We start from the raw sequence: 20,866 nt of genomic DNA, 5'->3' as shown, positions 1-20,866 counted from the left end.
ACAACAAACGCTACTTCAATTCAGGCTGCTAGATATATAGAAGAGAATAGAATTTCTTTTTTAGAGGAGAAAGGACAGAAAAATCTTACATTTTTAATAACTTTAGCATTTGTTTCCTTATCTACAGGACAAAAAACAGGATAGTGGTTAAAAAGAATGGATTTTAGCCTAGAATTCTGTGCAAATCTAGCTCTGGCATAGATCAGTTGTTATCTTAGTTGTTGTATACTCGCTCAGTCCTGTCCAACTCTTTGCGGCCCCGTGGACCCCAGGCTCCTCTCTGTCCATGGGATTTCCCAGGCAAGAATACTGGGGTGGGTGCCATTTCCTTCTCTGGGGGATCTTCCTGACCCAGTGATTCTACTTGTGTCTCCTGCATTGGCAGGCAGATTCTTTACCACTGAGCCACCAGGGAAGCAGGGGCCAACTAGTGGAGAGAGAAGGTACTTAATCAGCCTTTCAGCCTCACTTCCCTGCAGATGATACCGGTGTTATAAGATGTATATGTGTGTGAGAGAAAGAGGGGGAGGAGAGAGAGAATTTAACTGAATTGAATGAGATAATACATGTACAACACCTGTCACAGAGAGAGCCTTGCATATAGTAGGTGCTCAACAAATAGTAAGTACTTTTTAAAAAAATTCTCAACAATGCCATTTAACACTTTTGGTAGATGCATCTCTTTTTGGTACTGAAGGGTGTTTTATTAAAAGCAAATGGTAAACTTAGCATTGGCTTTTATGTGAAAGAAGGTGACATTCCAGGTGCACATCTTTTTAATGAGGACATTTTTAACCGGACACAAGAGGTAGCCTCTCTTGTCTGCTAGGCAGGTTCATTGGGTTTTGCTATGGTTAATTTTAACGCTGACGTGAAGGGGTTAAGAAAAGCTCTGACTCGTGTTACATGGAAGTAGCAGAAATTATCAGATGGAAACAGGAATTAAGAAAGAAAAAAAAAAAAAGGCTCTGCGGCAATTCATTGTTTCCTAACCAAGAAAACTTGTGCTTACAAGAATGAGAGGCGGCTACAACCTGGCAGTTTTAATCAGATCAGAATAACTTGGGGGAGGGGGCAACCAGTAACCCCTACACCCCCACCCTTTAACTTGCGGCCTGTTGGACTGGGCTGGTCCGGGGCTGGGACCATGGCTCTGAGTCACCGGTCTCCCCATTGGAGAGGCGCGGCCGCGCGCCGAGAGGCCCCGCCCCTCCCATGTGAATCGCAGGCCTCGGTGGGCGGAGCCGGCGGATGCTAATGAGCCGAGTTGCCGGGCGAGCCAAGAACTTCATTCCCTCCTCTGTGTCAGGATCGCAGAAATTATGCCCCTTCTCTCACCATGAGCTGGCTCTCCAATTCCCAGGCAGTTGTGCTCACTGCCTACCACCCCAGCGGCAAGGACCAGGCCCTGGGGGGGAGCCATGGCAAGGGCGGGGAGGAAGCCGCCTCGAGGTAAGCCTGGGCACTCGAAAGCCAGAGAACAAAACAAAACGCTCTTACCTGCTCCTCCGGGAAGAAAGTGACAGGGAAGTTGGTGTGGGTAGAAAGTAAGCGACAGCCGCAGGTCGCGCCCAACCTCGTGCAGCAGCAGAAATGTTTGACTGGGGCTTTCTGTACTTTACATCTCACCTAGTTTGAGTCCGAAACCGCCTCTACGATGACTGGTGAAGACGGATAGGAAGGAACTGGGGCGATGGCTGTCAGGCTCCTCGCTCAGCAGGTGCATTTGCAAATGCTAAAAGATCAAATAACTATATTTGAAACACTTCCTGTGAGATGGAATTCTTGAATGGGCCCAAGGCCCAGCCACTGAAACTGCTGCTTGGGAACAGTGCCAACAAGCAGGAGGGCTGTTCATTGTACAATCTGTTGTTGTTACAGTATGTTTTTTTCCCCCTCTTCTGGCTGAAAGCAAACTTCTTAGGCAGAAAGCCCAAGACACTGGCCTGTGGCAGTATATTTCACATTCTTTGGTGTATGTAGATTTTTTTTGTTGTTGTTATTGGGGGAGCTTTCAGAAAGGTTTTGTCAGGAAGTAGTACTCTGCTACCAGAGTGACCTGTGGTTAATGTTAACTCACTTTATAGGTAGAGGGGGCGAATATTCTATAGACCACTGAGGTGCAAAGAGTACCTTTCTCTCTGTGTACTTTGTGCTGTTTTTTCAAGTTTTTTTTTCCCCCTTACCTTTCCTTAATGACCTTCTCACTAGCTGAACATTTTTTACCTCCATATTAGATATAAATTGTAAATATTGGACCAGAAGCTTACAAACAGCAAATGCTAACCTAATAGGGTAGGACACTAATTATCAGTAAGCACATTTCCTCCTTGATGTTTAATGTGATAATAAAACCTTCTTTGTTCTTTTGTGACTTATGCTTAGGTCTTAAGCTGGAATAATGCCTTCTTTCATTTGTTTTAAAATCCCCAGATATGGGGGAGGAGAATAAAAATCAAAGGAATGGCTGTAATATTCTGCCCTAGATTCCCAGGCTGACTAGAATTTTTCCTTACATAGCAACTACCATATGTATTCTGTTGAATTAATTCATTTCCAAAGATAAAATGGATTTGCTGCTTGTGCTTTGGGTGTGTTATTTTATTTTCTGTCTTTTTAAGTATTTTGTCTGAGAGCTCATAATGTGTTTTCAACCTCTTTTTTTTTTTTTTTTTTTGTAGTGCACTAAGGGGATAGTAACCTTTCAGCAGTAAGCAGACAGCAATGCTTATTGTCCATAACTTGGACTCCGCTTGACAGTCCAAATTGCCAGAATTGTGCCGACTTAGCACATTCTCCAGAGGCTTTACTCTGGAATGGCCTGAGGATGTGAGCTGAATTTTGGATCTTGAGTGAAAAGAACCTTAGGGACATTGAGGCCTGACCTCTCACTTCTACCTTGACTCAAACCTCAGGAATTAGGCTTTTTCGCAAGGTCTTCTCTAGGGCTTTGCGTATTGAGATACGGAGACTTTACCCTGTGTTTGGAGCTTACCTGCCTCTTGTGGGTGACCGATACTTGAGTGGGTTGTGGGGACAAAGGAGAGGAACGGATGGGTCATTCTCAGCCTTGTTGTCACTCAGTTGTGTCCGAATTCTGAGACCCCATGGACTGTAGCCTGCCAGGCTCCTCTGTCCATGGGATTCTCCAGGTAAAAATACTGGAGTGGGTTGCCATTTCCTTCTCCAGGGGATCTTCCTGACCCAAGGATGGAACCTGCAGCTCCTGCTTTGGTAGGTGGATTCTTTACCACTCAGCCACCAGGAAACCCACCATTTTCAGCTTAGGTTAGAGCAAAGTCAAGAGGCTGCAGGGTGGGCAGCTGCTCAGACTGAGTGCTCTCCATGGGATGGCAGCACCAGATGTTTTCCAGGGCCCCCCTCCCTGCCACTGGCTGCCATATTGCTTGCCCATACTGGTGCCAGTTCCCACCACTGAATCAGAGTCCTCTGCTGGAGAAGATGGGAGCCTTTGTTTTAGGGCTGGGAGGAGAGGCGAGAAAAGGGACAGTCCTTTTTGCTTTTACCCTTAAGCACATGAACTAATTTACCAGATAAGCTCAGTGTTTCTTTGGGAGGCACCTTCTTTAGTTTGGAAGGGTTGAGATATTGCAGTTGGGGTAGGTGGAAGGAGGAGGGATTTGAAGGAGGAGTGGCATCAGGAGTGATCCCTTAAAGATGGTGATGAGGGAGAGGCAGTACACAGGGCTTTGGCTCTGGCTGGGGTGCTCAGCTTATACTTTAAGCATTGGCAAGCTGCCCCAAGGTGCAAGGTAGATGCCTATTTTAAAAAGCACTTCAAAAACCAAACCAAAATAAAACCTCTTAAAAAGAGGCAGAAGTTAGACTCTGTGTCCACCTATTTAACATTTGTTGAAGGCAGCACAGAAGTCTAATTTGGCTTTTTGTAAGACTTTGTCTCTTCTAAATAATATGCACTTTGATGAACTACTTATTCAAAAGTTCAATTAGATGAACTCATTATATGCCGTTTGATAAGTATAAAGGATTATATATATGATTTAGAATACTTACAGAAAGTGAGTTTTAAACCTAAGTTAACAAATCCTTTTTTTTTTTTTTAATTGTTCTTTTGGTCTTTGGGAAAGCTGAGATAGTAAGGAGCTAATTTTGTAAGTTATCTGTTAGTCTAAAATTCCCTCCATTCCATTCCATTATCGCTCTTTATCAGGAAATAGTCATTGTTTATTTGATTAAGGAATTCTGGCTACTCTTGTTTTTGCTGTGTGTGTGCTCAGTCGTGTCTGACTCTTTGCGACCCCATGGACTGTAGTCCACCAGGCCCTCTGTCCTTGGAATTTTCCAGACAAGAATACTGGAGTGGGTTTCCATTTCCTACTCCAGAGGATCTTCCCGACCTAAGGATCGAACCCGCATCTCTTGTGTCTCCTGCATTGGCAGGTGATTCTTTACCACTACGCCACCTGAGATGCCCAGTCCTGGTTAGAGTCTTTCAAATAGTTACAGAATCCTGCTTTCAGGTTTTTTTTTGTTATGTATCTTGAAAACATTAGGATTTGAAGAAATATGCTAATACTAGTTCTGACTGAATTGTACATAGTCAAATGTTTCCAGAGGAAACCACTTTTTATGAGTAGCTATATTTATAAGACTTTATTTACTTGTTAATTTTCAAGTAGGTTTTTTAATGTTTACTTTTGCAAAGCAGTTTTTCAAAAAATACTGCATTTTGGCTATCCTTACTATTCTGCCCTGACTTGCCTGTCATTTTAAGAAGAGCTGTTTGTTTTGTTTCCTTCCTATCAGTTTTTGCTGATATTTGATAAATATTAACATCAGTAGTGCCGTCTGTGGGGTCACACAGAGTCGGACACGACTGAAGTGACTTAGCAGCAGTAGCAGCAGCAACATCAATAGTATTTTTCTTCTTACTGAACCTCTGACTCTAGTTATCATATGAGATATTTTTATGTCTTCCATGAGTACATGTATGGTGTTCCTCATTAAGATTTTGTTTTGTTGAAGCCATTTGCCATTGGTGTTGGGCAGGCAGAACCAAGAGGCACTAGGTCACAGTGACATAAACCCTGAAACTCTGAGTGTAGGGGCCAGGCTGCATGGGGTTGAATCCCAGTTCTGCCAGTCATTAGCAGCTTGGCCTTAGAAAGATTATTTAAGTGTCTTGTAAATTGAACTTCATGGTAGTACTCACTTCACAGGGAGGATTAAGTGGGAAGATCCGTGTAAAGCCCATAGAACAGGGAAGAGTTTATGGCTAGCCTCTGCTTTTTTTCACAGTAGATACAGAAAAAGAACTTACTGAGCTTTGTGGTATACAATCTATTCTTTTTCATTTCAGAAGTATTTTTACAAATAATAATATTTTGTCACGTGTTAAGAAACATGGCCATGATCCATATGCTTAACTAAAAATGACATAACCAGCAGTTAATGATGTAAAAGTTCAGGCCTTGGAAGTTTAAAAGACCTTCGAGATGTCCTTTTGATCCAAAGTAACATTTACAATTTGAACTAGTGACAGCCACTTATAACAGGCCTGCCTTGGGGCATTGATGGGCCGTGCTGAGGTCTGCAAACATTGACTTTTATGGCAGGCTGGAATGTGGGTCCTCTTTTGGCAGCTGGACTAATTGCTGCCTCCATGCTTCTGTCCTCCTCCTTTGAGAATTACTGCTTCCGGTGTGCCAAATTAAAGAGTCAAGGGCTCTTTAATTTAAGAAGGGCTGCCACCTTCTTATGTCTTTCAAGTTGAATTTATAACATTAAAAAAAAAAGTAAGATACCACAGATAGAGTTCTTTCCTTTTGAATTTATGTATTATTTGAAATAATATATTTTTGGTGACAGAAGGAATGGTGAAGAGTTTTTATAATGAAATTATGTAATATGTGGACTATTTTCCTTGACCTTGGAGTTTAAGGGTGATTTGTCATTCTGATTTTGCAGGAGTTAGTGACCAAATGCATTTTTAACCTGCCCATATGGATAATTGTTTTCTAGATCAATCTAGTCCTCATTTCCTGGTGTAAGAGTGCTTTCTAAAAACTGCTTTTCTTTACTGTGTCATTTAAAAGTCCTACTAGTAATTTTCCTTTGAGTTGTTAAAAGACACACCCAGTATTCTAACTAGACAGGTCTTACCTTCATTTAGAATTGTGTGGTATTTACCTTCTAACTATCCTCATCTGTGAGGTCTCTGATTTTTGTGGGCCTCTTTAAAGTATCTTCAGGGGACTTATATTAGGTGTATGTCTTTCAAGTATAACGATTTAGAAATCTCAAGAACTCCACCTTTAAAAAAAAAAAAAGCAAAACTAAAGGAACGTGCTGAAAACTTTCCTCGACTTCAGTGGCACACTTATGTTTTTCACCGTTTACCCTCATCTCTCTTCTGAGTAAGGCTAGTGCTTTTCAAGGTTTATGGTTGCTCTTTTGCGTTCTTAGTATTTGTCATGTTTTTGAGAGAGTGTTGCAGCAGAACGAACTCACAAAGGCTGATGCATGTAACACTGCTCGTGATGGCTCCCGGATTGCCTGCCAATTAGACCTAAAGAGTTTTTACTAATTGGCCCACCAAAATGAATTACTTTTTTCTCTTGTTTTAAAATTCCTCATTATCTGAAAAAAAATAAAATAAAATTCCTCATTATCTGTACACCTGAGTATCATTTACAGGTTAGAAAAAGGACCCGGCATCCTAGAGGCCAAGGCTACACTTGTGCCAAGCAGAAGTTCCCTGTGTCCCATGGTTGTGGATCTGTAAGGTCTCACACTCTTTGGCAGCCTCTGCTCTCTCCTGCATCTTGTTTGAATGCTACCCAGAAGTCCAGAGAAGCCTCTCTGTTTGTTACCCAGTGGTGGCCCTGTGAGAAAGCTTGCAACAGCAGAAACTTGAGGCCTCCAGTCTGTTGGTTCGGTGGTGATGTGGTGGAGGGTGGGCATGGGAAGGGTTAGCAGCGTGGCCTCCAAGCTTGATTTGGGGAAGAAGATGTCCTAGACCAGGTGTGATGCCAGTCCCTTCCTGAACTCTCCCCTCTAGGTGATTTCTTTCCTGACCTAAACCTTTCATTTCATATAAATATTCCAAGATAAAATGGCTTGTTGTCAAAGTTTTAGTCAGTACTGATATTTGATGACTTTATTTTACTTTTGATAAGAGGGGATAGAAAGTAAGAAGTTTTCTTACAGGAGGAGACTGGGCTTTCCGGGTCTATTCAGTGAAGAACCCACCCTCAGTGCAGGAGATGCAGATGACAATAGTAAGATCCCTGGGGGAGAGGGGAAGATGCCCTGGAGGAGGAAATGGCAACTCACTGTCTTCTTGCTTGAAAAATCCCATAAGTAGAGGAGCCTAGCAGGCTATAGTCCATGGGGTCGCAAGAGAGTCCGAGGCGACTGAGCACAAAGCATAGATAGGGACAAGTCAAAGTGTTGGGTGGATTAGGGCAGAGGGAGCAGATGAGATGATGTGTGGATAATTCTGAAGACACATTCTTTTGACTTCTGCATTTGTTGCTAGGAACTGGCCAAGTTTATCCCCTTTTTTGAAAGAAGTAAGCAGAAACCATGGAGATCTACATGGTCAGTTACTACATCTGGAGTCGTTACTCAAGTCCACCAAACATCTGAATTTTTGTGTTTAAAAAAAAATGGTGACACGTCATCCCTTTGACACATGCTCTTTCAGTAGTCACTTTTGCAAAGAACGCTTGTGTCTCTAGGGAAAATGAGGTTTATTGCAAGCATCTGGGTCATAAGGAAAAGACCATGTCTTCTTCCCTCAGGACTGGTCACATGATAAGTTGCTCTCTTTTGGAGACTCTATTCTTTTCTGTCCAGTGGCTTTATAATCATATTTTGAGCTTGAGCTTGTCTCTTAATGGATGCCCCACTTATGTAGCCCTCTAAAATCTTACATCTCATAGCATATGAGCTAATTTCAAATGTTTGAACGGGGATCAGTTTTGCCCAGTTAATTTTTTTGAGCTGTCTGGGGAAGCCTATGATTTGACCATCTGGGGTCTTTTTAGAGAAGCAGATTCTGTCAATGGGGCAGCTTCCCTCCAGAGGTAACTTGGCATCTTTGGTAAGCTGTTTAGAATTTGATTTGATTCCTCATCTATGAAATGAGTGTGATAAAGTTCTGCTTCACAAGGTTAATTATAAAGATCAACTGTGTAGCTTTTGAAAGCATTAAAAAAAATGTACACATCAGGAATATTATTGCTGAATTATTTTCAATACTCTAACTTTTCCCGGGACAGTTCACTTAACCAGAATTGTCATACTGAACTTTTTGCTTTAATTTGCACTTTCCTTTTTTGCTGTGTATTAAATTAAAATGTAAGTTCCTTGATTATGGAGGTCTTGCCTCATTTTGTCTCTTAACTTGGGTTTAGCAAAGGGCTTGATCTACTCTAGGCATGTAATAAAAATTTGAATGAGTATAAGAGGGAGTAGGGTGTAGTGATTACATGCATAGACTTTGAAACTAGACTGTCTTGGTCAGAGTCCTGGTTCTGTCATTTAATAGCTGTGTGATCTTGGGCAATTTATTTAATGTCATAGAGCCTCAGTTTTTTCTTTTCCTTCTGCAAACTGGGCATGCTGCTGCTGCTAAGTTGCTTCAGTCGTGTCCGACTCTGTGCGACCCCATAGACGGCAGCCCACCAGGCTCCCCTGTCCCTGGGATTCTCCAGGCAAGAACACTGGAGTGGGTTGCCATTTCCTTCTCCAGTGCAGGAAAGTGAAATTGAAGTCTCTCAGTCGTGTTCGACTCTGCGCAACTCTGTGGACTGCAGTCTACCAAGCTCCTCCGTCCATGGGATTTTCCAGGCAAGAGTACTGGAGTAGGTTGCCATTGCCTTCTCCAGCAAACTAGGCATATTAATACATAATTCAAGAATTATGAGGTTTGAATGTGTTAGTATATGTAACATTCTTAAGAATGTTTGTTTTAAAGCACAGTGACCGTTTATGATGATACAGGGGACAGAGGAGCCTGGCAGCTACAGTCCTTGGGGTCGCAAAGAGTTGGACATGACTGAGGGATTAACACTTTTATTTTCAGTCGCAGATGTTGGTGAATTATCTGGAAATACTGCTAGAAAGCATCTTTGAAGCTGAGTTGTAAGTGGTTTGGGAAAAGAATGTTTGCTTTAATACATGTGCAGTATAACTTAATTTGAGAAATAGTATTTTGGAATAAGTTTAAGATATTTATAAAGATATCTCAGATTATATTAATTTTAAGAAATACAAAGAATACCTATCTTAAAAAAAGGCTTAAAGGGTACTGAACCCTTGTTAGGCCCAGGTGACTGTTTTAAACAACTTTTTGTAGTTTGGGTGGATATAAATTTCTAAGTCATTTGTTACTCTTAATAATGTGGAAAATCATCTCATGTAGAGCAAGGAACTGTTATTTGTTAATATTCTTCAAAGACCAAACTGACTTTGGCTTATTTGAATACTTGTAGGTAATATTTGAAGACAGGATAATGTTTACACTTTTCCCCCTTAAAATGTACCTGTGTACTTTCTGAATAACTATTGATCTTATAACCGAGCAGTGATATTTCATGGAGCAGAGCTAAACTGAAGGTGTGATATCCACAGCCCAGATCCTCACACAGTTGCCCCTGAGTTGCATCCCGTTTCCCATTTAGTGCACACATTTAAAAACTGTCTATTGATTTTTCTCATCCTCTGTATCATACATAATACATTACTTTAAATGCTTACTGTGCACTGGGCCTCGCCTAGGAAACTTCTGTCCCCTTAGCCAGTTCTTCTCAAATCCCTCTCATACCTGCCTTTCAAGTTGCTATTAACTTGGTAGTTCCTGCTTATGAGTGGCTCACAGAGTAGGCTGTTCTGCCTCCTCCTCTAAGAGACTGGGGACTTTAGTGGTGGGATGGGGGAGCCTGGAGGAAGGAAAGAAATGGTGACCAGGAGAGGGGAGGGAGGTGTAATCCACTGAGTTATGCAGAAGCCATTTTCCATAGGCAGAAAAGGAGCATCACAGATGGTAATCAAATCCCTAGAGCTCCAGTTGTGCCATTTTTTGGATTAATAGAGTTCTTTTCGCCAGTTGGAAAACTCTAAGCACCATATATTTGTGGCATTGTTGCTATGGGAGAATGTGTCCTGAGTTCCCAATAACATGTTTCAAACCGAAGTAAAATCTTCGAATAAGTTGGGGATGATGTTCTTTGGTGCCTTTTAGGATCTCTGTTAGCTGAGACGTGAAAGAGATGTTTTTTCTGCTGCCTTTAGTTTTGTCTTTCTCTAGTACAGTGCACTTCTCAAGGCACACGGGAGCGCTGCATACCCTGATGTGTCTTTCCACAGGTCCTGAACACATGCCTGTCCTACATTAGGGAGCAGGCACTAGCCGAAATTGGTCATTCCTTTGGAAGATTTAGAAATGTGGAAATTGATATATGTTGTGTCTCTAGTTGAATCAGATTAGAACTGTAAAATGTAATTAACTTAAAATGGGAAATGCTTTAATAGCATGCTGCTGTAAAAGTGAAGCTGTGTAGAAAATTAATGGAATCCATACTAGCAAGAATTTTTCAGGTTTGGGTGGTTTGGCTGTAGAGATCTGGTTTATCTCTGAATGCTAATGTCTCTCAGATATCATCTATATATTTGGAAAAAAATAGTAAGAATTATTTATTGTTGATGAGCAGCATAAAATTGAAATCCTACCTAGAACAAGATTTGGATAATTCAGAAAGGCATTAAAAATATATAAATGTAGAATGTCTTAAAATTTTAATTATTAAAAAAATCTTAATATGTATTTTAATAAACAGTTGTGAAGATCTTTGCTGAGTATATATAAGCCTAGAATAAAATGAATGTAAGAATTCCTACTCTGAGGGAGCTTGCAATATACTTTGGACGGATTCTGAAACAACGTTTTCAGTATCATATTTAGGAAGCCATGGTGTGGTTCTCTTTTTTGAGGTATAAAACTTCACAAAAATTTGTTATTGAGTAATTAAGATTTGGTTTGAGTAGGAAAAGGTGAGTTGGGAACTGAAAGTTGAAAGGAACTTTGTCTATTTATAGGTGGTATAGAAACATGTAACTCGATCAACTTATTCCATAATTAATGTTTAGACTAGAGTTACTAAGTGAGTGTCTTTTCATTTCTTTCTGGTCCAAATAATGCTGTCAAAGCTATGGTCCATCATCTGATAGAAGTTATTTAGATCAAAGTAGAAGTAAGTTTGTATGGTGTCTTTTTTTTGTTTTAAGTAAATCATTGATTGTTAAAATGGGGATATATATGCTTTAATATCTCCAGGCTAAAATGTTTTAAATTATACCATTTTTGAATCATTCTGGAATATAGTGTACTTACATAATGTCATCAGACCGGATATATTTAGGTAAATGTATACGTGTGTTAATCCTTCACTGTTAGTTGCTCAGTCATGTCTGACTCTTTGCGACCCCATAGACTGTAGCCTGACAGGCTCCTCTGTCTGTGGAACTTTCCAGGCAGGAATGGGTAGCCAGCCATTCCCTTATCCAGGGGATCTTTCCTGACCCAGGGATTGAACCTGGGTCTCCTGCGTTGCAGGCAGATTCTTTACTGTCTGAACCATCAGGGAAGCCCTATTAATCCTTTGCTCCCCATTTTTTAGAAAAAGGTTTATATACTTAAGAATCAATAGTGGCCTGGCAGATTATATAATAAGTGAAGCAGATGATTGGAAAACGCAGGCAGAAAAATGTATGTTTAATTAGAAAATGTTAGCTAGAATTTTAAAAATACTGAGTAAGCCCCCTCAAAATCTGATCTGCAGTTTGGATCTTACACCCAGGTACCACTGTACGTGACCCCTATCCTGAAGGTCAAGGTGGTGGTTTCAGCTGTCTGTTGCTATGTAACATACTACCCCAAACTTAGTGACTTATCAGTTTTCTCTCTTGATTCTGGAGGATCACAATCAAGTTCTTTCTTGGGATCTATCAAGCAGGGTAGGCTGAGGCATGGGGGCCATCAGAGGCTTCTTTGTGCACAGCTTTGACCTGTGCTGCTGGGTCACCTTTCTCCTTTCGCAGCTTCTCTGAATGGCTGGCTTGGGCTTCCTCACAGCATGGCAGAATCAGAGCAGTCAGACTTCCCACACTCTTGTTGGCTTACCCCAGAATGAGCATTCTAAGATGTCTTGGATAGAACCTACCAGGCTTCTTAGGGCCTAGCCTCAGAAGTTACTCAATGCTGCTTGCCCATATTCTGTGGGCTAATGAATCCTGGCTCAGACAGTAAAGCGTCTGTCTACAATGCGGGAGACCGGGGTTTGATCCCTGGGTTGGGAAGATCCCCTGGAGAAGGAAATGGCAATCCACTCCAGGACTATTGCCTGGAAAATCCCATGGACAGAGGAGCCTGGTAGGCTACAGTCCATGGGGTCGCGAAGAGTCGGACACGACTGAGCGACTTCACTTCACGTCAATGAATTATAGCCCATCTCGAATTTAAGAGCATGGAGGAACAGGCTTCACCTCCTGTCAGTGAAGGAGAGGCTTACTCAGCTGGGTAACAAGGTCATCTTTGGCAATAAGCTACTCAGTTATCATTCCAGTCTCTCTGCATCTCCTACCTGCCTTTTCTGGCCTTAGGCCAACTGCTCTTGGAGACAGAAACCTCTGTTCCCTGGAGCTTGACTTCAGCATTTTCCACTAGTACGTGTACATCCTCTGTATACTTATCGCTCTGGCCTTGCTTTATTAGATAAATTTATGTTGGAAAATTTTTTCTCCTCATCAAGAGCATAAATGCCTTAAGCTTAGGCCTAATTTTTCTTTATCCTAAGCACTAGATGGATTCAGTACCCAGTATATCCTAGGAATTTAACTGTATTTGTGCATCGACTGATATTTTATATTTTGGAAAGACTGAGTATTATGTTTGCAAAAAATTTAATATAGAGACTTTTCTCCTTTCCGCCAAAAAAAAAAAAAAAAAAGATTCTCAAAAACGTTTTTCACAAAAGGTTCTAAATTTGATTTTAGGTACAAGTGGATTTGAATTTGGAAAGAATAATCCTAAGAAATGAGATCTTCTTCCTTGTGAAGAACATATTCCCTCTATTTGATAGCAGCAGAGTTGCCAAAGGCTCTTGTTTGTTTATATACGGTGATATTTACTCTAAGGGACTATTGGATACAGATGTAGTATTTTGGAGTACATAATATTTTTGAGATCACATAGTACATATGGAAAACATCCCAGAAGCTGTATAAAAATTAATTGCCAGTATTTGAGTTGCTTGCTTTTTCTCCTCCCAGAACATTAGTTAAATTTAGCAGTCGTCCAGTAATTCTTATCACTGCTTGTCAGAATACCTAAATAGCATCACTGTAGAATTTCCTTTCTTTCTTGTTCAGAAACGTTGCTTTACTATACCAATTATTATACCGTATTTGCCTCTCACCACACTTCCTTCAGAGTGTTAGTCGCTCAGTCATGTCCGACTCTTTGCGACCCTGTGGACTATAGCCACTAGGCTCCTCTGTCCATGAAATTCTCTAGGCAAGAATACTGGAGTGGAATCCTTCTCCAGGGATTGAACCTGAGTCTCCTGCATTGCAGGCAGATTCTTTACTGTCTGAGCCACCAAGGAAGCATTTCTTTAAAAATACTTTGTATCCTCAGCTTAGAGCTGCCACTGTTTTGTGAGAACTTGCTGCATAAATTTTAGTTATTTGTCTATAGCAATGATGGTAATGTTTTATCAGCTCATGTAGTTCCTAAGATTTTAGGGTCATTGGAGAAATACATCATTTTTTCCTGTCCCAGTACCTGGAGATGGAAATGGCAACCCACTCCAGTAATCTTGCCTGGGAAATCCCATAGACAGAGGAGCCTGGCTAGTCAGGAGTCCTCAGGCTACAGTCGATGGGGTTGCAAAGAATCAGATATGACTTAGTGGCCGAGCACGCATGCATACTATCGATTGGAATCATATCATCTCTGTTTTGCAGGCAAAGAAATTTGAGCTTAGTTGGTCGCCTGAATCTTGGAAGCCACGGCCAGGCTATGTATCCTTAAAATGAAAGGCTTATTCTAATAGGTTTTTTACACATTTCAGGAAAAACCATTACTTTGTTAATTTGCTTAAAACAAAATTCCTTCAATAAATAAGTCAAAGTGATAGATTTCTTTTTCCCAAATTGTGTGGAATATTATCAATAGGTGTTCTGTTAAGAAAGAAGAAAGCATTCTGTGGTCTAATACTTACGTGTAAGTCAAGTTTATGCAAGATGCCTTATAGCATATATTTTAGTTAGTATTGTGAATTTCTAAAAACAAAAAACCTGGTATCAAAAATCATATTCTAAATTTATTGCACCAAGGACACTTCAAAAAAAAAAGCTGCTTGTTACCAATGTTCCAGGGAACACAATTTGTAAAATCTCCAAATATTATTGTTTCTTTATAAATGGAAACATGTTGAAAAATTGTATAGTTTAGAGTTAGGAACATATTTTGGGCTTTATTTGTTGTGGTGGTAGTATTGGTATTAGTAGTAATATAATGGATTTTTAAAAATTACCCTTCTGTGGGCACTGTTTTATCAATAAAAGTATGCCCTTTTAAAGCTCCTCTTGGTGAACGTATTTCCACAGTAAGAATGTTTATTGCTTTTTTAATACCCAAGCTTTATAGCATGCACATCTTTTAATACATATTTTTAGCTCATGTTTTTATAGGGAAAATTTATATGTATGCCTCCAAACCCAATAATGACATATTAAACCCAAATGTGGGGGAACTAGCTTGAGTTACATTTTTAGTATGACATGGATATCTTGAAAACCACACTTGCTGTCAGCCAAGAGGTCATATGCCATGTGACCAACTAGAAACAGCGGTTGGTCTCACTAATGGTTTGGTCTTCAGTAAACAGCATTTTACATTCACCATGATAGTCTGTTAGTTACGTATGGGAATTTTGCTGTGTGTGGATTGAGGGTCTGGGGTAGATGTGTTACACATTTTCTCTATTCGAAAGAAGAGGACAATGTTAGTGTTTTGCGTTTTTTTTAAGGTAAGGATTGCTGCCACTACTTTAGAGAGGTTAGCAACCAAGCACGCAGGTGATATCACTCCTAATTTACACAAGGAGAAATAGAGGTGGGGAGCAACAAACCTCACTTGAGGGCCTAGAGCCAAGTTTGGCAGGACTAGGATTTGAACCCAAGCAATCTGCTGTCAGGGTCTTCACTGTGCTGTTCATAGAAATGATTAGTTTCCAACTTTTGTAAACCAAATATGGCTTCTGGAAGGATATGCAAAGCAAGTTAAATTACAACAGAATGCTTGGTTGTCTGGTGGTGTGTGTGTTTATAATAAAACTCTTGTTCTCTTTGGAGTTAAGAGAAGCTTATGTGAATCTGAATTCTCGGCAATTCACTTGGTAGTAAAATAGGCACTTTGGAAGATAACCTGAGCTACTTTCAAAACCCCGTGATACCATTTACTGCAATGAAGTAGTAAATAGCTTTAGTAAATTCTACCATTTAAGCAAGTAATTTTGTGTGGCCTTCCTTGAGGTGTCTCCTGGCCTCTTGGGGTCAGCTCTTCACGTAACTGGGACAAATTGTATCACAGAGGAAAAGAAAAACAAATATTTATTGAGTACACTCTGTGTTCAGAGCCCTTTAAAATCGACTTTGTTTAATCTTCATAAAGTGAGAATAACCATACACATCCTAAGACAGAGAAAGTTCACATAAATACATGATATAACTGGTTTGAGATCGTGTACCTTCCTTGTATATAGATCAGTTCTGATTGGAACCTTGGTCATTTTCATTCTACTAACTGATATAGAATAAGGGTCATTATTGTTTTTTTCTCTTCCAAGCACATGTGTCTGAATGACAGTGGAGACTCAATTCAAAGGGCAAGATGTCTTCTGTGGCAGACCCAGATCTGGATGTTTCAGAGCAGCGGTCTGAGTGTACCATGCTGTGGTGGGGGCTGTGAAAGCCGTGGTGAAGTAGAGGTTCCTGTAGGTAAAGTAGAGGAGAAAGCCCCAGGCTGGGTAGGTCTTTGTAAACTGGAAACTGTCTTCAAGGCATTGAAAATCTCCCCTAACCAGCATGATACTCTAATACGATATGTATTTAAAATACTGCCATCATCACCACTGTCCTTGCCATTAGGTGGTTGTACTTTTCAATAAAGCTTTGATAATCAGATTTTCCTTAGTCCTAGCAAAATAGGACAGTAAGACAACTGTGAAGCTATATCATCTCTGTCTTCCCCAGCCATCTAGGTGGTCTCAATACCCTTTCTGTTGCCTGAGAACTTTCCTCTGAAACCCAAATGAGCTGTTCTCTTCAGCTGTGAAAGTGTGGGCATGTCGCAGTTGCTACTGAGCATCTCCTTTCACTTATTAAAAAGTCATCCAAACACGTCACAGGGATGCAGAGCCATTAAAATCTTGGCCTACCACACAGACCCAAAAGTCTCAAAATAAAATGACCTATTTGGTGTGTCAAAAGCGCTTTTGATTAAATTACTGAAAATATTTAAGAAGGTGGTGAGTGAGGATGGGCTGACTGAACAGCATATACTTAGAATTTTCTTCTAGCCATGGAGATTTTTCACAGCGAATATCAATAGATTTTCTTAGTTTATAACTACTTACCAAGTGATCAACTCCACCACAGCTCTTTCTGGAGCTTCCTCACTTTTAGGCAAAGTAATTTGATACTGGTCCGAAAGCCAGACATTGGGGATTACCTTATTCTTGGTCCTAAACCTAGACCTGTCTTATAAATAGTTGAATTGCAGGCCAAGCTGTCCCTGTATGACATGTTCCCGTAAATGTCCTGCTGCCACAAACTGCTAATCTTGACCAAAATAGAATTCTCTGTCCGCCCAGAGCTGTCCTGCTTTCCTAGGATGCCATCCCTTTGCTGCTTTGCCACACAGGAAGGTGTGTAGACATCACCCAGAGAAATCTACTTGTCTCCCAAGATTCTCTGCCTTTTTAAGCTACTTGACTTGATATCCTTTCTCTGGACCCAGGCACATGGTTTGCATGGAGCGATCTTCCCAAGCAGCCAAGTCTGCAGTCCCAGTGCAGGAAGGACAAGGAGTGGGGAAGGAAAATATGAACCCTGTGCTGCCAGGTTACCCACGGGTAACAGGATGGTCTTGATAAAGGAGCCTGTTCAGGCAGGCTTAGCTGCATGGACAGTCTGCCTCTTTGGGGAGAAGGAAGGATGGGAGGACATGTTTTGCAAAAAATTAAACGTTTCACAATGTAAACGTTTAACAAAGAAAGCCCAGGCTGCCCAGTCGTCGTCTCAGGCCAGCAGTTCCAGAGATCTCAGTGAAGGGAACAATGTGGTCCCTGGGCTTCAGGATTAAGCACAGAAAAATAGGCCTGGGCCTGGAGGAGGAGGAGAGCAGTGATGGAAGTAAGGGGCAATTGGACGGTTGCTCCAGTCACCTTACAGAGGTGTTGGCAATGTCAGTACGGAGGCAGCCTGGGGAGGCAAGGTGGCCTATTGTTGTTCAGTTGCTAAGTCAGGTCTGACTCTTTGTGACCCATGAACTGCAGCACACCAGGCTTCCCTGTCCTTCACTATCTCCCAGAGTTTGCTCAAACTCATGTCTATTGAGTCAGTGATGCCATCCAACCATTTCATCCTTTGTCACCCCCTTTTCCTCTTGCCCTCAATTTTCCCCAGCATCAGGGTCTTTTCCAATGAGTCAAGAGCCCAGAAGGCAGTGTGGGCTGACCAGGAGTGGAGCACGGTCACTAGCGCTCTTGGACATGGGGAGGTGTGTATGCAGTCTCTCAGCAGCCTTTTGGGAACCAGAGACCATCTCCTTGCACCATTGTGATGGGGTAGTTCACGTCCCCTCAATTATGCTTCCTGGGGAGGTGACCAGGGAAGCACCTCTTAAGGCATACCTTTTATTTTTTAACTAATAGTACTGAAATTTTAAAATATCTCTAATAAACGTGTGTTCTGTGAAACCTTGGCCAGTGAATTTTAAAGCTTGGGGGAGAATTGGCCTTTAGATTTCCACCTGAAATGCTGATAATCCAAGTATTTTGAAGACATGCTCGGAAGAGTAGATTTCATTAGGAAAAACTAGCTTCCTAAGCAAAATGTGCAAGTGGGCAAAATTCATTGCAGGTTAGATCGATTTTTCCATGGAGATGGCTGAAGCAAAGGGTCTGCCCGACTCAGTATCTTCTCCTCCCTCTCTCCACCCCATCCTTGTCATCTTGCTCTTCAAGAGGAGTTCCTCAGGGTTCTAAGGGCCCCATGTTGAAAAGGTGTGGTGGAGGACTGTATCATCCTTTATTGAGGACTGAGTTAGGGAAAGTTTTGGTGTATTTGTGTTCCAGGTAACCATTTCTGGGTTAGTCACTCCATCCCTGCCTCACAGACCTGCTGCTTCTTCCCCCGTCTCATTGTTATTAATGAACTAAATTAAAAATCGAACAACCTGTTAAATTGGGAGGATTTTGTGCACTGCTATAAAATGCCCTATGTTGCTCATCAAAGAACAGCTTAAATTGAGCCCCCATCTATAAATGACTAAGATATAATGCACTGTTACACTGTGTTTTCGTGTACCGCTAGCATCTTTTTTAATCACTCAGGTAGTTCGTATTGCAAAAATGATGAACTACAAATTCCAGAATTATACTTGTGAGTAATGTAAACATCTTATTATATTGAATTGTCATTATATTTAGAACACAAATATTTTTATACTCAGACAATTTTATATGTTGTATGTAATGACAGATGATTTGAGCTGAGGTTAAAATCTACCACTTTTGCTAAATCCATGTCATATATTGAAGAGTTTTCCATTTTAAGTATAGCATTTATAGTAATATATCTGATAAGCATGTATTCAGTTCAGCTGTGATTTTATGCACTTTTACATTGCATGTATGCTGCTGCTGCTGCTAAGTCGCTTCAGTCGTGTCCGACCCCATAGATGGCAGCCCACCAGGCTCCCCTGTCCCTGGGATTCTCCAGGCAAAAACACTGGAGTGGGTTGCCATTTCCTTCTCCAATGCATGAAAATGAAAAGTGAAAGTGAAGTCGCTCAGTCGTGTCCGACCCTCAGCGACCCATGGACTGCAGCCTACCAGGCTCCTCCACCCATGGGATTTTTCCAGGCAAGAGTACTGGAGTGGGTTGCCATTGCCTTCTCCGCATTGCATGTATAGGAAGGTAATATTAGTACTATATGAATTAGCCATTTGGTTAAGTTTTACTTAAAATGTCCATATAAATAATTCCATATACACATATGGGTTTACATGGGCAGGAAATTTGTGTTGGTTTTGTGATTAATAAAATGTTATTAATTTAACTCTTTAGCCAAAGCAATCTGGTATGTTTGCTTGTTATTAGCATTAGAGTAATAATTTAAATTTATATAATTCTTTTAAAAACAAATTAACTAGCTCCCTTTTAAAATTGAAGGGCAACTTGACTTAAATGGTCAAACCTGAGTAGTTTCAGAATTCAGAATGAAAATTTGAAGGCTGGGATGACAGGAGTGAGAAAGGTAGAGAAATACTTGTTTTTCCAGCGATGCTGTTTTCTCAGGTCCTCATGAAAAGCAAATGGAAAAATGTATGCTTTTTCCAAGCGATGAGAAAGAGAAATAGAGAAAGATTTATGTACATTCACACTTGCAATGATTTTTGAAGTTAATCCAAAAGGACATCTTAATACAAAATAATATGTAAGTGGGTTATCATTCCTCTGTCTTTCATGGAAAGTACTCTGGTGACGTTTTCAAACGCAAAAACAATAGCTGCACCTCTGTCCTTCCTGGGGGGTGGGAGGGAGGGGGCCGGAGGTGGGATGGGGTGGGGAGTTTCCATCTACATCTGAAAGGAGAATTATTGCCTTTCACTGTCAGGTTGCTCCTAGTCTTTCGTGCTAGAGATTGATAAATTTGTTCTTAAGCTGCTGATGAGGCCTCAGAGCCATCATTAGTGATAACAAACTATTAATTCCTCTAGAAATTTAAAATTAGCCCCCTTGGTTGTGTTTGTTCAATAAATTCCAGACAAAGAAGAGTAACAGCAAAAATATTTTTGGATGTTGAAGAATTAACTTAGAATCTTCCTCTTCTTGACCTTGTGGCATTGAGATCCTTAAGAGATAGGAAGAAAATCGAGATTTTTATATTAGACAGTACTCAGATGGAGCATACTTAGAATCAGTTTACTGAATCTCCGGAATTATTGTCACTAGTAGCAGCTCAATTTGTTTTCATTACCCAATGTAGCAGCTGCCAGTGTTGAGACATCTTTAAAAACAAACACCAAAAAAACTGTACTATGTTAACTCTGCTGTGAAGTTTGTTGAACAGAAACTGTATTCTCTCCTCTGCTGGGTACACTGTACTATTCCGAGATAAACCCTTGTAAGGGGTTTTCAAGCTTCTGCTGAGGACACTGAGCTGTGTCCCGTGTTGCAATCACTAGAGAAAGTTACAATCGCTTTAACATAGGTTAAAACAAACAAATGCACCATAACCATAACCCTGCTCCGTATGTCTGCAGAGGAAGGACATCCTCTTTTTGACTAAGGATGGGAGAGCACTTCTTAGTCAAAGTGCTTAGTGAGGAGAGCACTCTGCTCACTCCCTGCGAGGAGCCAAGGGAACTCTGGGTAAGCCTCTGGCACTTGTCAAGTTCCCTGACAAGGTTTCATCTTGTTGGAGTGATTGGGTAGGATTTGGCTTTAGGGGAAGAAGGGAGATGTATTTTGAGGAGAGGGAGGTTCAGATGGCGGTTGATTCTATGAGGATTCTCATTTCTTTAGA

The 20,866-nt window shown here is 40.9% G+C and overlaps 1 protein-coding gene across 1 annotated transcript in view; it reads left to right on the top strand.

The window, feature by feature from the left end:
- The first annotated feature begins 1,330 nt into the window (after positions 1-1,330).
- ARHGAP18 (Rho GTPase activating protein 18) overlaps positions 1,331-20,866 on the top strand; it is a 136,270-nt gene continuing 116,734 nt past the window's right edge. The window contains exon 1 of the mRNA XM_068985063.1: positions 1,331-1,452. Within this exon, the coding sequence (XP_068841164.1) occupies positions 1,340-1,452 (113 nt within the window). The 5' untranslated portion in view covers positions 1,331-1,339. The remainder of the gene's footprint in view (positions 1,453-20,866) is intronic.

Source organism: Capricornis sumatraensis, chromosome 13 (genome assembly GCF_032405125.1).
Source record: "Capricornis sumatraensis isolate serow.1 chromosome 13, serow.2, whole genome shotgun sequence".
Classification (NCBI taxonomy): domain Eukaryota; kingdom Metazoa; phylum Chordata; class Mammalia; order Artiodactyla; family Bovidae; genus Capricornis; species Capricornis sumatraensis.
The sequence above is the reverse complement of the archived record's forward strand: the minus strand, read 5'-3'. Positions and strand labels throughout refer to the sequence as shown.